The sequence below is a fragment of the Temnothorax curvispinosus genome, unplaced genomic scaffold (genome assembly GCF_003070985.1).
Source record: "Temnothorax curvispinosus isolate PA1 unplaced genomic scaffold, ASM307098v1 QBEX01009828.1, whole genome shotgun sequence".
In the NCBI taxonomy this organism is placed as follows: Eukaryota; Metazoa; Arthropoda; class Insecta; order Hymenoptera; family Formicidae; genus Temnothorax; species Temnothorax curvispinosus.
Genome location: NW_020219608.1, coordinates 225861 through 243873, shown reverse-complemented (window position 1 = coordinate 243873; position 18013 = coordinate 225861). Strand labels below are relative to the sequence as shown.

The 18013-nt window shown below is 32.9% G+C and overlaps 1 protein-coding gene across 1 annotated transcript in view; it reads right to left on the bottom strand.

Annotated features, from left to right (window-relative positions):
- The window catches only part of LOC112459457 (endothelin-converting enzyme homolog), a 9586-nt gene extending 948 nt beyond the window's left edge, over positions 1-8638 (bottom strand). The window contains exons 1-16 of the mRNA XM_025023560.1: positions 8333-8638; positions 6919-6988; positions 6688-6785; positions 5348-5401; positions 5128-5185; positions 4620-4810; positions 4198-4435; positions 3848-4094; positions 3371-3647; positions 2626-2781; positions 2224-2459; positions 1940-2049; positions 1794-1852; positions 1586-1634; positions 1227-1413; positions 703-879 (exon numbers count right to left, since the gene is read on the bottom strand). Of these exons, the coding sequence (XP_024879328.1) occupies positions 703-879; positions 1227-1413; positions 1586-1634; positions 1794-1852; positions 1940-2049; positions 2224-2459; positions 2626-2781; positions 3371-3647; positions 3848-4094; positions 4198-4435; positions 4620-4810; positions 5128-5185; positions 5348-5401; positions 6688-6785; positions 6919-6988; positions 8333-8348 (2223 nt within the window). The 5' untranslated portion in view covers positions 8349-8638. The remainder of the gene's footprint in view (positions 1-702; positions 880-1226; positions 1414-1585; positions 1635-1793; positions 1853-1939; positions 2050-2223; positions 2460-2625; positions 2782-3370; positions 3648-3847; positions 4095-4197; positions 4436-4619; positions 4811-5127; positions 5186-5347; positions 5402-6687; positions 6786-6918; positions 6989-8332) is intronic.
- Positions 8639-18013: the final 9375 nt, after the last annotated feature.

Below are 18013 nucleotides of genomic sequence, written 5' to 3'. Positions count from 1 at the left end.
CTCTCTCTCTCTCTCTCTCTCTCTCTCTCTCTCTCTCTCTCTCTCTGATTAATGAAATCTAGGCAAATCAAATATTAATACTATGTAAATACCAATCACAATTAATTGCTATTAGATTGAATACCAATTATAATTTATTGCTATTAATCTCGTCGTCTTTTTTTTTTTTTAATTATCTCGAATGTTAAAATCAGCATTTAAATGAGAGCCACTTTTCAGCAAAGGTCGCCCGTTGTGCGAAAAGAATTTCCATTCGATTCTTTTACAATGACAAATAAAAAAACAAGCGAGCATAAATTCAGTTCTATAAAGTTATAAACCGACGATTACCGAATCGTCGAAGAATTTTAAGATTTAAAAATATACAATTATTCAACAATTTAAATATAAGTTAGACAACTCCGGGAATTCCCAGCTTATTTCGCTTTATCTGCTACAAATTAAAAAAAAAAACAACCTTTTTATTATTAAATTCCTCGCTAAACTTAGAATCTATTCTTTTTCCTCAAACTTAAAACTGAGAATAATGTAGAAATTGATGTATAAACAATAAATATTTATATTTAAAATATCAATCAAATTTTGACTAAATTGTTAATTTTTTTATTTTCCTAAATACTTTAGCTATTTTTGTTTCGGACATATTTAAACATGATAATTGGAACCTGGCTATTATGTCGTAACTTTGGAATGTTGTCTTACGTGCGCGAAAGAAAGAAAGAGCAACTGCTCGTGCGTGAACTGCGTGAATCCCGGAAGTAGAGGTTCCCGACCGTGCCGGGCTTTCCACTTCTCGTAAGCGATGACGGCCTCGCGAAGGCCGCCGTTATCGGCGATGTTCTCGCCCAAGGTCAGTTCGCCATCAATGTAATCGTCGACCTATGCAAGACGTATCATTATCGATATGCTCAGGTCGTTCAACTCCTTGAAACTGAAGCAGATTCTTGCATAAAAATTAATCCATAGAATTAAGATATAACTGATATAACAGAATATATATATATATATATATATATATATATAAATTGATAAATATATTTAAAAAGTATCACTCTAATAAAATTATATATTTTTTAATTAAAATTAAATAAAATTCTTAGAAATATATCTGTTTATTTAATATTTGAACTAATTGTTCCGTCATTTTTTTATTTTTTCAAAAATCGCGTTTTATGAAATTAATTTTTTAAATACTAAACGCTTTATAAAAATGTTACTAAACTTGCCTCGTTCTCGTAATATGTATTATAGTGATCTATGAAGCATTGAGTTCTGTCAGAGTACTCCGAGATGGTCTCATTAGTCCACCACTGCCGGAGATTTCCGTCACTGTCGTAATGCCGACCGCTACTGTCGAATCCATGAGTTAATTCATGTCCAAGTATCGTGCCGATGGCGCCATAATTTAAGGCCCTGCAATTATTAAAAAAAAATTACTGACTTTGTCACTATAATAATGACCTCACGAAAAATTCATGCTTTTTACTGTTTATTTTCTACTTCTATTTTTCATTTTTGTATCCGTTTTTATATTATATCTCTTTATATATAAAAATAATCATGAAGTAATTATTCCTATTCTTACTCAAGACCCAATTCATAAAATGGGAATTGAAGTATTCCGGCAGGTATGGCTGCGTGAATAGTGAAAGAAGAGAGGCTGTATTAATATAACATTAATAATAAGCGGAGAACATCTCAGTCTTTTTCAACTGAACAGATTATTAACAGTGTGTAACAAAGTTAAATTAATCCGTGTTTTTTAATAAATAAAAGATTAAATTATTACATACTTATATGATTAAGTTGAAACGTGTGGAACGCATTTACATCGGTAGGGTCAGTTGCCCAGCTGATTATCCATAATAAAGCAAAGCATGAAGAGAAAGAAAACTTTAGCATTGTTTTTTATTGACAATTCTCGAAATTTTTCACTTACTATGACTCATTGAATAAATTATCGTCATGTAGTCTCGCCAATGTGGTATTCCATTCCAATCGAATAATTTGAATCATGTTCTCCAGGTATTTCGTTTCCGATAGGTCTATCTAAACATTAACAGATCGATGTTATGCAAAATATCATGCTTACATAATGCTATTGTATTATGTAAGATAAAATACATAAGATAAAATAAATAAATGTACATATAATAAAAATTATACAATTAAATGAAACGTTAAATGTATTTTTCAAAACAGATTTTTTTCCACAAGACTTACGCCCTTATAATACTCGTTAAGTTTCTCCTCGTTAAAGAGCCACGTGGGAAATCCAATTTCAGATCCCATTTTCCGACTTTTCTCGAGTGTCGCCGTTTTCGTCGATTGATCCATCCAATTCGTCTTAATGACAAGCGAGGCGAACGCTTCTCTTATGTCTTCTAGCATTTCCAGTACTTTATTGACTTTGTTATTGTGAAATGTGGGGTCTACGAACAGCCATGATACCGCCATTCCTGCAAGTCGATGATGAATATCATTGAATAATTAAAAGCATCCAAGATATAGCACAAAAATATATTCATTAAATCTAAATTATAGAAAAAAATTACATGTCAACGTATTTATTAAATATATTATAAAAAAGATAGTTTAAATTTTAAATAGAGTCGCTGTACATACCCATTAATTCATTGGCAACTGATGCACAGTGCAACGACTTGGATTCCGCTACCTCTACCTCTATTAACTTATTCACGTACTCGTTCCAAATGTTTCTGAGCTTTTCGGAACAGTGGGGCGCCACAATATCCACAATAACCCACCAAATATAACTTTCTAAATTAAAAATAAATATTAGATTTTAGAAAAACTTTTTTATAAACTGGTTGCCAAAATTAAATATTGATAACAAAAATAATAAAAGTAGTTAAATTAGAATTAGTTAAAATTCGAAGTATAGGTTCCAATGGAAATCCGCACGAATATAGAAAACGGGCTAACTATGATGCGCGAGAGTTTTATTTATCCCCCCCCCCCCTACACCTAATTAAATCTACTAATTACCACATGCCTCAGTGGTCGAATTGGTACAACACCTTCATGGAATGAAGGAAGTTGCAGATTCGAACCCTGGCTGAGGTAATATTTTTCGCAATATTTCTTTACAGTTATTTAGATGCATATAGCATCAAAAATTAAATCGAATCGATTTAATTAGGTGTAAGGGGGGGATTTTACTACTTCAACCGGAGCTGTGTTTCAAGTCTGACAAATCTAGTCGGCGCGCAGTCAAAGGTTGGAAAATATGTAAAATAAAAATATAAATAAAACTTTCGCGCATCATTTACCGCGCTTGGTTCTTATAGTTAGCCCGTTTTCTATATTCGTAGAATTAGTTAATATATGCTAAATCAGGAATACATACCGAGATCTTCCTCCTCGAAAGAAGCCAATATCAATGCAACATTTTTCAAGTATTCCAAGTTGCCGATGAGAACTTTATCCTTGTTATCAAGATCCAACGTAAGGATCCCCTCGAAAAGTGATTCAATGAAAGGGCGCCAAATCGGTTTGGGCGTGAAAGATGAATTACTATCCATTATATACTCGTCCGTCAACTTTTGTAGATCGTCTACCAGGATATAATCGTTATCGCTCAAGTCTTCCATGGAAATACTCTGATTTCGATTTGCACGAACCACCTGTAAAACAAATAAATTTTTATTTTTTTAATTAAATATTTTCCCAGAGATATTTAATTAATATCTTTGGGGAAATATTCAATTATTCCCCCAAAATATTTAATTAATAAAATTTTGCACTTAATATAATAGTAATAAGATTTTTACTTTGCCCATGCGAAAACATTAGTTTAAAATTGATTTAGCCAAAACATACTTACGTAATAGAGGAGGTTGCTAACGTTGTAAAGCATCTCAACAAATTCTTCCAATTCATCTCTATATATCATAGATTCAGCCTCCGGCCTGCATTCATTAACAGTGCCATTGCTGATGACTTGGTTAATAATATCAGTCATATAGATAAGTTCGGCGTCTTCATCCTCGCTCAATATAGTTTCATCTAAATCATCTAGTTTTCGCAATCGCGATCTGATGATTTGCAACCGCTTCTCCAATTCTTTATCACTATTATAAATATAATAAAAAATTTGTTGTTACATGTATTAATTATAACTTTTTAAATAATTTATAAAAGATTTAAAATCGTATAGAATAAAAATGCACATACGTGGGAAAAGGATTGGAATGATCCGGAAGGTGGAAGATCAATAAGTTCTTGCTCTTGTTCTTTGGATCAGCCATGACGTCGAAGCCAAAGAAAACGTCATAGCCTAAATTTTTTTTTACCCTTGCGAGTTGTTCGATGTAACTAGTCGTTTTGTTAGTAATAGTCGCCGGAATGATGGGTAAATTTAATAACTCCAACAAATCGAATAGTGGTGACAAATTGAGTTCGTTCATGGAATCTGAAATTTATCTTCTTATAAGAAATATTCAAAATTAAAAAATAGTTACATATTTTAATAAATTTTACTGATTGTTATTTGTGTAATATATTATGTCAATTATGTTATAATTAACATATCTCCGATTATAGCAGCTCTTTCTTTGATTAACATCTACCTAATTAAACAAAAAGCAGCAACGTACGCACGTCCATGCAGCTGGTGAACAGAGTCTTGGCCTGCATCACTGCCCACGGTACCTCACTGGCAGAAATATTGACTTTTAGCAGATCTCTGATCTTCCTGGATACGCGATCGCTACGCTCGTTGAACCAGGAATTCGTCAGGCTGGAATCCGGAATAGGATGCTCCTGCGGCCATCTGCCGCATGCGTATCTAATGAAGAGAAAAAGAAAAAATGTTCACACATCATGAAGATAATTAGTAGTTTAATAAGTTATTTAAACAAATGGGTTAATAATAATAAGACATCTGTATTAATTAATACACTCTCCGACGAAATAACGTTAATTCGTGATATGTCTCGTACAAGCGAGTGAAAGTGAAACACGCGAGTGCAGTATTTGCGTAACATAAAAATAATAGATTTGCAGAGTGATAGAGAAATTGCGCGTATGGTATAATTTCACGAGATACGCATCAGTTACGTCCATTATACAATAATAGCACGACACGACAATAAATTTACTCACTGATAAAAATCGTCGCAAGGATCTATCGATTCGTTCATAGATTCCTTCAAACTAGCCGCTAGGTGAACAAAGAAGAATAAATAATTGTTTCCAGAATATAGTGATTGCCATACATTTTTTTTTCTTTTTATTGTTTATGGGTAATGTTTGTTCACGTTAATAATAGCGCAAGTAATATACATATAATCACCTGTTAGTATAATAACTGCATACTACTCACCTACTCGCACGCAATCCTCGCTATCACATATCTTCACCGTGGTGCTACATGCATCTGCAACAACAGTATGTACAAAATTTTAGAATTGTCAAGGACCTTTTCAATTTTATTAGTTTATCGCATCTTCCCAAATTTTCATACACATTGATGTAACTTATATTTCTATTTAATCATTTTAGATATTTATTTATTATTATGTTTTTAAATATTTTTAAATATTTGTACTTAAATATTTTTTAAGTATCTTTGGAATTAATTGAATTTTTAATTAAAATATATCGTTTCAATATTTATTATTTCAACATATTTATTTAAAAAAGTTTCCTGTTATTTTTATTATGCAGAAAACTACCAGATTTTATCGATAAAATTGTGGTTAAAAAATGTTCAGTAATTCTAAGTAAGGAATACTTTGAATAATATAAATTAAGTGTAGAAATCATGGCCACGTGGAACATAGAATATAGATCGTCGCATAATAATGAGCATACAACTTCTTGTTGAAGTTGTTACGTGGAACAACACGTGTGGGACGTCACGTTACACGATCTATACATAACCATGTTCGCTAAAATATTTACACAATGTCAATAGTGATCGAAGATGCTAAATGGTTTCCCAATAATTTGTCAAGGATATCTAATGTGATTGTAAGGAAATTAAAGAGAGATATGTCAAAGCATCGTAAGACTTGAGTAATTTCTTTTTAACTGAAGGGTATTTCCTGTTTTCATACCTGCTACCTAGGCTTATACCTACTATAATCTTGATAAAGTTAGCTCACAGTTGAAGGACTTATATACTACATATAAGACATAAGTTAATAAATGCGATGACATTTAACAGATTTTATCTATTTCTACTTCGATATTCTAACTCGTTTATGCATTATTATTTTTTAATATATTTTTTTCTTAACGCGAAGATATATTGAACAATATATTCTTATCAAAGCAATATATATCTTGTTTATTGGAGAATTAAGAATACAGGTATCCTCTACTTTTCGAAAGTTTGCTTCACGCCACTTTGCTTTTATGAAAGACCTACGTTAGTATCTATTTTTGCTAACTGAAATAAATCCGAAGAGGATTATCGCTTTTACGAAAAAAATTTTTGCCATATAAATTAATGCTTAACTGCTTCTTCGCTTTACGCCATTTCGGCTTACAAAAGGTTTCATAGAAACGCTCTATTTTCGAATAGCGAGGGAACCTGCGTATATAGATAATACTTTCTTGTGTGTGTAATAATTTTATATATATTATGTAATTTTAATATAAAAATTTTTAATATAATTTTATTTATAACGAATGAGATATGATAGAGAAGAAACTTACAAAGTACCGCGAGCACTACAACTGTTATCAACAAGGAACCCACCAGGAAGCAAAGAATTATTACCATCAGATTGGAAATCTGCGTCCGCTTCTTGAAGCTACAAACATAGTAAATCTAGTTAGCAGAGACTCAGATTGATCTACTTGCAATGAGTAAATATACGTTCCTCGTCTAATGAAGCGATTTAATCATTGGTTAGAAAATTGTCAATCTCGCGCTTTCTTACTTACAAAGTTTTCCTGGATCTTATCGGCACCAGGTGGTTCTGGCTTCCAACCGAGTAAACGGACACTTCATCTTCTAAGAAAAAAGAAAATATAAAAACAATAATAATAATAATCAGCCAATGAGACAAATTACGATATTATTCTAGAGAAGCAGCAATTAATACATAAATTTGCATATTAAAAAAAATTTGTTTATAATATATGTATATCTATTATTTATAATTATATTTATATATAATTATATTAGTTTTTAAATAATGAAAAAAATTAGTATGTATTGAAAACATGCATGAATTTTTTTATAAGTAGATAACAATATTATATATAGATATATATATCTATACATATATTATATATAGATATATATATATATATATATTTATTAGTTAAAATACTTTTTAGTTTATTGTAACTTTATACTTTCTTTTAAGAAAACCAATGTATTAAATTTAAATAATGATTACATTTACTAAAGATAAAATAAAAAGTGCAAAAGACAATTATCTCTATCATACATACATATTTAAACATTTAAACTGTAAAATAGTGTGTTATAAAAATTAATATTTCTTTCTGAAAAGTAATGTTAAAACTATTGAGCGATCTACATTCGTTAATGTAGGCCTCTATTTTCAAATAGCCTGGTTTTGTTATCGCACTATCAAAATAAGGTCATCTTTGCGCTCAATACGATTTCAAAAAGATAAAAGATAAAATAAAATATTTTTCTTGGAATATATTAAAATTGATTATTAATTTTTTTGCTCCCATTTGACTTAAACATTTCAAACAAACGAAATCAGTCTTTTTATATATAATCTTTCTATATAATTTTTAATATTATAAGATATAATAAATTTTTATGTTAAATATTTTTTAATAAATAATGCTTTTATTACTAATAGTAAGAATAAAGATAAAATTTTATTGTATACAAAATAATTAAATTAATTAAACAAGTACAAAATAAAATTTTTTACTATGATAAAATAGCAAGATCTATCTATAAGTTTCCTTTTTTATGCAATTTTCTACATTTTAGTTCTTCTTCCATCTTTCTTTTAAATTTTTCTCTTTTTTACATCTATTTTATTTCTTAATGTGGAAAATGTAAAACTATACAACTAAAAAAAAAGATATTATTATTAACAATTAAGAAAGCATCGTATAATTATTACGGTTATTTACGCAATTGTTATATTATTTTTATTATTATTACGTCCGTTAGTATCGGTATACCCGCGATCGTAGTTCGTATTATAGAAGGCATAACAGGCTCGTAATATAAAAACTGCAGAAACTTTACTTGACTTCAGCTTTAGTAAAATATCACCGGCTACGAGAACATTACCGGGTTATATACGGGTGCACCGGAAAAGAAAAGCTAGACAGGTTAGCGTATAAAAATATAACTTACTGCGCTCGTTGTTCATGCTGAATGGCCCACTGACCGGATCGAACTGACGACACTGAACACCGAGTCGAGTCGGACAGACAACGTCGGGTGTCCATACGTTCACATTTTCCCAGTGGTTCTCGTACCTCGTCGTCGAACCAATAACAACGGCGACGGAACATCAATTTTCCCATCCGACCATCCGCGATAACACTCACGCGCCTGCGAGAAATGGACAACACCCGGTATCTTCCGACCACCATCGATAGCGAGCCTTCAATCCTTCCGATACTATCGAGCATGATAGTTCATACACGTGTCGAGGATAAATCGAAAAACTCCAATGGGAGTGAAAAAATTAGATTAAATAGGGATTTCTTTTATTGTAAATTCTAAAATGTGTATATATTAATTTAGAAAAAAATTACAAAACTTTTTATTTAACGTAGTACAGAAAAAACTCAAACGTGTCACATAAAAAAATAAACTTTTTTACAAAAACTTTTTACAAATTTATTTTATCAATTTTATAATATATTTTTTTATTAAAAATTAAAAAAAATTTATTTTTAATTATTCAACATAATACTCTTAATTTTTATTTTTACATATAATTATATTTAATAAAATTTTCATATGTTTCTACATTTTTTTTAACTCTTTTTTTACTCTGTTATTTTTGTAATTTTTATAATTGTATAACTTTTATTATACAAAATAAAAATAATTAAAACTTATTATGAATGCATATGCATTTACACGATGCAATTACAGCTATCTGCTACGATAAACGTTGAGAAAATATTATTACTACAATGTTTTCAAAGAATATTTGTTCTATAAATATAAATGCACGTGTGTAACTTGAAACGTGTGGCCGATATCGTCGTTTTTCTTTTGAAATCTTAATTCATTTGGAGTTCAATGCTGACTAATCGTAAATCAATGAATATTGCTGTTATATATGTTCGCTCTCCCATTTATGTCTACGTCACGAATCGGATTAGAAATCGTGCTTGACTTGTCTCGTGAATGGCATTTGCCTATATATCATTTAAAGCAGCATAAATATAGAATAATTTAGAATAGAACAAAGTGATAAATAAAAATTTAATCTTAACGTTCTCATAAAATTACATTCTTAAATCAAATTATATCCATATAGGTATATATCTAATTCAAATCGTATGCATTTTCTGAAAATAATGTTAACTAAACATGAATAGTGAGAATAATAAGTGTGACCCTAAGCCTTTTACTCTCCTTTCAAATCACTTTATCTCGTACGAGAATAAATTTCCGCGGGCGAAAATGAAATTGTAACGATTTCGTAACGACTTCCGTTACTTCCACTTTGCGCAAAGTGAAATCCACCTTTCGCACGCGATCGGTCGTGTCGTGGCGATCGGATTACAACAAACGAAACAATTAACAATTATTATTACGATATGCAGCACGGGCAGAGTTGGCACAAGCCTTCCTTAGCGAGCTATAGCCACGCTATTAGGAATCTCCGCTTGCGCAAAAGCACTTCCTCAAGGTAGTTACGAAGTACAGTAAACGTTTATGTAATTTTACTTCCGTCGCAAACTTCTAACCGCATATAAGTCTCATTGTACTTTCCAGTCTCGCTCAAGAACAAAGTTCTAATTAAAGCAATCATACGTCAAATCCAAAGATATAAGCAAGAAGAGAATATCTTCTTTATTAAAATTTATCTATAAAATAATATTACTATTAAAATAAAATTGATAAGCAATACTGATCATATTATTGTACTGCTACTACTCTACTCATATGCCTCACACATGTAATTTTTTAATAATTCTCCTGCTTACAAAAATAATTATAAATTTAATCAAGTTTTTTATTTTGCGAAGTAAATTTAGAATATAAATAGCAAAACACAATAAATTATAATAATAATAAAATTAATTAATTTTTTACGTAAAATAAAATTATTAAAAAATTTTATACATAATTATATTAATATTAACTATAATATTTATAATATTATTATTCTATTAATTTACAATTAGATTATTATTAATGCAACTAAGGATTAAATGAGAATAGAATTGCATGCTAATTATACAAAAGTTGAATCAAAAGGACTGATAAATGATTAATAATGGCTATCGCATAATAATTGATCACATTGTTATAAAAAGCTGTCATCTCAATATCGTAGTTAAGATATATGAAATATCAAAGTGACAGGACATGTCAAGATTGCTCGTAGCGCACGTGCAGCGGGCGGCGTCCGAGGAAACACGTTTTATCGCGGAAAAACGTTTATTACGAAGAGAGAAAGTATGCAACAACGTGTGCTACGTAATGCACCGCATGCTACATTCATTATTCATGCAACCGCTCTATCGGATAGATAGCGTGTGATCGCGTATTCGCGAACGTGCTCCCGTTATTGGGGAAGTTGCTCCAGTTCCTTGGTAAGCGGTCAATAGAAAGGAAATTTATTTCGAGTGGTACCTGCTGCTCGTCCAGAATTATTATGATTTCGAGACGACAGAGACACGAATATGACGTTACAATCGATAACTGCCTCACGAACGAAAGCAAATCGATTAAGAAAACCGACAACCCTTCTCGTGACATTTACGAATACCTTAAATATTCCTTATTTAAAAAAATGACTTGGAAAAACGTGAAAAGATGTTTATGCTTAAATTAATAAAATTTAAATAGAAAAACAATAGCAAGAGCCGGATAAAGCCTTCCAATTTTTAAAGTTTGACAATTGAAGATGCATTTCAAGTCTTGTTATGGTGTTTCGCTCGCCATAAACTCTCAGTGCATATCATTCAATGCATTGCGCATCATTTAATGCATAGCGTAATCCGTCAAGATAAAATATTGTGCCGAATACATGTCTCGATTGCCATATAAACTCGAATAGATTCTTATCCAAATGCGATTGAGATTCGAGCATTAATAGTTCCCCCGGTTGATCGAGGGGATACATTTGATACATTTGTCGGGATAGTAATCAAGATTTATCGTCGTGAAATATGTGCTACTGGTGCAGACTGGGCGACTGGGAACCTAATTAAATGCCCGTGCATGTAAATTATTATATAGATGCTAGTGTCACGCTTGCTTACTAGCAAACTCTACGCTCCAATGATTATTACCTGACTGGGGGCAGGGCTTGATCATTAACAGGGGCTCGATTAAAATCGGCGATACGCCCCAACCGGTTCGAACGTGAGACGTTTCGGTAGTTATCAGTTAAACATTAACACACATATAACCTATGATTTAATCTATACGATATAGTAATGTACAGTATAGGGCATTCTGGAATTTAGTTTGTTTTCATCACTTTCTCTTCTCATCGATTTCGAAAAAAAAAATATATATTCGACAGTAACAAAAATGCCGTTAAAATGAACTTAATAAATATAATAACAGTTTTCTAAAAAAAGTTATTTTAGTAAAATGAAAAACTAACATTAAAATTATGAATAAAAAAAAATTAGTAAAAATACAGAGATTAGAAGATATTGCAGGTAGATGAAAGTTAATAAAAAATTAATAAGAAATTATTAAGAGAAGACCGATAATAAAGTAGGTTTAATGAAGCAACATAGGATTAATATTTTAAAAAGTGGATTGCGTAAATAGGCGACTTTGCGACCGCAATAGATAGATAATATACCTCGCGTGATCGCATTTTGGGGCCATAACGATTCTCTTTTTACGCTGCCGTTGCAGCGCGAGGAAACGACTGCCTATCCATATGCAGAAAAAGCTTGTCGCAAGCAATAATTCCGCAATGCACCTGGCTGCTGCAGCATAATTGTATATTTGCCAGTCGACTACGCACAGCTGCGAACTGAACGGCGATGTTTTATGAGAAACATCTGTTTTCATACATTATTTATTCCAGATTGGCTGGCATTCTACATTCTCGAGCTTCAAACGGAAAAATTGAAAATCTCTGAGCGACGTGCAGTGTAATTATGAGTGGGTGGGCAACGTGGACTCTCCAACATGCCGCGGTTAACGTTCACTTTGCTGCAAATAGCTCGCTCGTGCCATTTCAGAAAATTAATTGGAGAATGTAAGAATTTTCAATGGGATACCGTCATATCTATTTTAATTTCACCTTAAGGGGATATATCTAGCTCATATTACGTTGTTAAAGAATAAAATAATTTTCTGATCTATATTTAAAACTCTGAATTCAAAAGAGTCAACTTTAGAAAATAATTCTGTTTTTAAAAAAAGGATTAGCTTAGGAATTTAATTAATTTCAAAATTAATATATACTATTAAAATAATTAAATAAATTTAAATAGTTGTTTAATTTAATATTACAACTTTTCCAGTTTGATTTAACGTTTTATGTAATTTTTTTCAAAAGCCTGTACTCAATAAACGTGCGCACAAAAACGCAGCTCTAGTTTGCTTTCTCTCGCGCGAGCATTCGAGGATCTTCATATATAAGAATTCACGAGAACGTAACGCATTGCTAACATGCGCTAGCGCGATTACTAGCCGAAATGATTGCATAATATTCACGAACGGAGTAGAAATAGAGCAAAACGATCGTCGTACAAACAAGAACATATACAATCGGTGGAACGATCGCGCGGTCGGATATCGTGTCCCTTTTTCCATGGAACAGTTTCACCGAGGTATGTATAATTCCTCCTTTCCTGTTGTGCAATCGTTAGCTCGAAGCAAGCGGCGCCCAGAGTGTTTTCCGAATGAACGAACGGGCCGTAAAGACACTCGTAAAACTCATAGAAAAGCACCGACATGATGCTGAAATCGGGCGGTGCGACCGCAAGCGATTCTAAGAACCTAACAAGATTAATCAATCGGCTGAATTTGTCGGCATGTTTTATCAATGATTTTGCTTCTTTAATAAAACCTATTAAAATAGATATCTAATAATAAATATATAGAAAGAAGATAGAGACGCCAATTATTAATTAATGAATGAGCGAATAATTTTTAATACAATATAATTACTTCATTATGCTATGCTTTAGTATAGTATTATATTAAAGAAAATTAACAGATTTTGTGAAAACGTTCGACACAATCATAAGGACCTTAAAATTAATTCGAACAATTCCAATATGTAACTGTTAAGAATTGCTACTCATCGAAACATATCACCATTGACAAATGTACAAGGTTATTTTAAAAGAACAGCACTTATCGATAAAGATTTTAACGAAAATTTTTGCGACATAACAATTAGTGTCAAAAAGAATTCACTGAAAGAATCCGTGTAATAAATCTGAAGATATCATTTTAAAGTAAATATTTAAAAAAAATTTAACACGATTAAAAATTCGCTGTTGTTTTAAGTACGTAGATGTTTTAAGCCTTTAAGCAGTTTTGAACAAACTTCGATGTTGATATGTACACAATTGAGAACCACATGCGGAAATCTTGTTGATGTAGCAAGCTCTTATCGATGAAGCGCATCGTGACAGTCGTCATCCATGATACTGTCGATGCATTTCTAGAATCCTCGCAAACGTGAACGAAGGAAGTTTCCCTGATGAAGAACGACCGACGGTGGAGCGCGATTTCGACAAATTCTACAATCGAGTCGATTAGTTATGCGTGTGACAAAAAACATGAACGATTCGCATCGCGGCTTGACGGATGCACGACATCGGCCGCGCGACGAAAAGAATAGCAACCGGCTTTAGGGTGGCTCTGTTTGGACTATCCGTTGCTCGGCGACGTTAGATTGATTCGCAGTCGAGGCGTTTGCATAAAGTTTCCGCAAGAAGAACCTTTCCCGCGGACAAATGGACTATGCAATCTGACGCGGATATGCAACCCGATCGAAATAGATAATATAAGGAAGGTTGCTTGGGAAGTTGTAAACATTTTTAATGAAAAAACGCTTTTTCCATAAAAAGGAAATTCTTAAGGCTATGCGTTTAGATGAATTAGATATTCATTGAATAAACGCCACGGTCGATTTATTCGGCAAAATGTGCGAAAGCACTACATTAAGCTAATATCAGTTTACGCGATCGAATTATGTAGTCGAAACCATGAAATACGGTCGAGTAGCAATATTAATGAAGTTAACTACCCGAAATTGACGTATTGTTTGACCGGTCATTACTGAGAACCCCAACAAACCCGTTATCGAGCTGTTTTGCATGATTGACTTGATATTATACTTGATACGTATTGCACCATTAGCGGTTCCCAGTGGATTTCCAATCTAATAAACTTCAGCAAATGTCAAACAAACTGCGAATCGGTTTTTTATTTAAACTGATATAGTGTTGCCTTTAACATATTTTTTCTAGTTTGATTTAGTTCTCTCATTTTATTTTAAATTTATCTATTGCTTTATTATCGCATTTTATCTCTTCAATTTAATCTAATCTTATATACGATCTAGTTAAATAACTTTCATGATGTAATGCGATATTTTAATCTCATCTTATGTACGATCTAGTTAAATAACTTTCATGACGTAATGCAATATTTTGCAATTACGAGAGATATGAACTCGGGATATTATCGAATAAAACGACGCATTTTATCACAAGACGTAAAAATTGACTTTTATTATAAAATAAATAAAAGTGGTGCTGCCGGAAGACGAATAGAGGGGACAGGAAGAGATGGCCGCAGAGTGATGTCGTATTCTCTTTTTCAATAAGCCGCACAGAATTTCGATGTTGACAGAATGAGATGGAGAATGGGAGCACGAAAGGACCTGATTGTTCGTCGATGTTCGTACGATGCGTGTCATATGTAGCGTCAAGGTAAAACGAAAAAAAGATGAGGGAGTAACGGCGGAGGGGTGGCTTTTTTCAAGTTTCTGATTGCCTGGTCTTTGTGGGAACGGTCCTCGGGAGTGGCCCAAGACAATGGCGGGTATCCTGAGGCAGTCGAATTCCATTTCGATCTGCCAATATAGGCAATATATATATTGCAATTTTGCAACGATATTCCTCCGTGATTCTCGATCCTCGGACCGGAGATCCTCGACCCTTCCAAGGCCGAACATCCATAATCCTCGGCGAGCGATCTCGCGCGGAATCGAAACGCCTCGCCAGATGAGACAGAAGTGTGGCTCTTGGCAGAGGCTTTGCTCGTTGTCTCGTTCACCAATCGTGGTGGTCGCTGATTCGCTGCCTCATATCAGCCTCAGGATAACGCGCTCGGCGTGGACCACTCCGGACCAGCGGATCTGCTGGTTCAGGTCAGGGGATCTAGTAGCCGTGTCCGTGGCCGTGGACAGCCACGTTGACGATGCTGGGCTCGTAATGCGGCGCCGGGATGAGATGATCGACTCCCACCAAGTGTGGATGCCCTACATGCGGGCCAGAGTAGTGAAGGCGGGTGGTGTGGTCGTTACCGTGGAGGGCGAGCGGGGCGGCATGGGGGGCCGGGATGGCGGGCTGGCCAGCGATGTGGATGTGCTGCGCTAAGTGCCCCTAAACATAAAAGAAGATATGGCGTTTTAGTATAATTAACGAAATATTTAATCTCACTTGTCCGAGTGGTCCGTTACGTAATTGAATCGATCGGAAAATCTAAATCTCAAAAAAATAATGATTTCTCCAGGGAACATAGTCCCTCATTACGAAATCGCTCCATCGCGGGTGAATGCAAAAGAGTTTAGAATGGTTGGGCAACTACAAATGGGGACTTTGAAACGAAAATTGCACAAATAAGCGCGGTCAATTTGATGCAATTGCAGCTGGGTTTTGACACGGAGATAATGGGCTTAATTAAGTAGAAAATCCAATGATAAACTAATAATTAGATATTGATACTGTCCAGCTGTTGCTTTGCGCTTAATTATCTCGAAATATCTCCGCTAATTTTACTAATTGACAATATAATTTTAATTTTTTGTTAAAAATAGTTATATTATGACTGTTTTTGAATAATTATAATATATAAATTATACATTCTTTAGAATACATTATTAATACGCAATTTGTAATTTATAAACGTGCACTAACTTGGAGAATTTGACAAAAGAAAATAAATTATAAAGATTCCAAACATGATAGAAAAATTTCGAAAGTGTTGTGACTTTTTAAAATAATAATTCTGAAATACTTACAGCGCTGGCAACAGCCACGATGGCGAACAAGACAATCTGCAATAAAAGAACGTTATTTAGTACGAAAAAAAATATATTTAGAATCTTGAACTTTTTAGTATAAATTCTAGCAAAAAAGAATGGAGCTTATATAATATGATTACCAAATAAATGGAAACTTAGAAAAACGCAAGTAAAATAAAATATATGACATATAAGTGTAATGTTATAAATATCAAATAAGAGATATAAACAATTTTTAAAATACATTAAATAAAACAAAGTTATTTATAAATAATTAAACATATACTATATAAATATACAAGGCTTAATATTTTCCTCTATGCCTACAATTTTGCATGTAGATAAAAGCATATAAGATGAAAATAAAAATGATATGATAAATCGACGTGGCGAAATCGCGAGTGAAGGGAAAAACTTACGAAGAACTTCATGATGGCGAGCGGTGGTTTTTCTTGTGTGTTATGCGAACAAACACTATGTCTTCAAGGGGCGACGCGGTATGCTTTTATAGCAGGTCCCTGCCCAAGTCCAGGCCCACTCTCAGGGCGTCAGGCGGGGGCACGACGTTGCACGTCACACGGACCCCTTTCACTAACCACGCGACCGACACCCTTTCGGGCCCCCTTGTTAGGTGCCCGCCCAACCGCGACGTCACGCCTTGTCACGCTTCCGATATTTTCGATATCAACGACAGCATCACCCTTAAAGATGCTGAAGATCGTGAGATGCGACCCCCCCCCCTCCCAAAGAAACAAATGTCGTTAATCTGATTCATTACAGTAATCAGTGAGCGTGAATGTAAATGTGAAGTAAAATATGCTTTGCTTGAATATACAAAGAATGGCGTGTTAAATCGCGATGCTAAATTACAATGATTAAATCGATCAATGATTCACGCAATCGCTGCGATTTTTTTCTTTAAGGAACTACAGCGTTTCGTAAGATTCCGTAGAAGATTCGATCTACGCTGGTTGAACTGACTTATCTATTTATATAAAATAGTAACACGGTTTAAATTTTAAATTGATTTTACATTAGTTCTATATTAATTTTAATCTAATTCTGATTATAAAATTTACTTATCCTCTGTCTAATTTTAATGAAATTTCGTGAGGAAATAAGGATGTTGCGCTCTATTATATGATTTGCGTTATTATTATTTTTGTTTTGCGTATTATGTATGTTCTGTAGAATTGTTGTTAATACTGTATATTACATATTTTATTACACAATTACAGCCTACGGCATAATGTCTATACAGGCATAAAATTTAAGACATATATAAATATTAAGATATATATATAAATTTATTACATTTAATTTCATTTATTATACCAATATTTTAACTGTAATGTTTTAACTGTAGTTTAGCTTTCATTTTTCTGATTCTCTAGTTCTACTTAAGCAGCATTTACACATATGTACGACTTAATTAATAATTTATTTAATAATGCAAGAATCGGGAATAAATCTGAAATTTCGAGGAACGGCAAATGGTATAATGTTCTTCTAGAGAGATAAACTTTTACTACACTGGCACATACCCGGTACTTTTGCTACATTGGCGCATGCCCGGTAAAATTGTTATCGTTTTTTTATATTTGTTA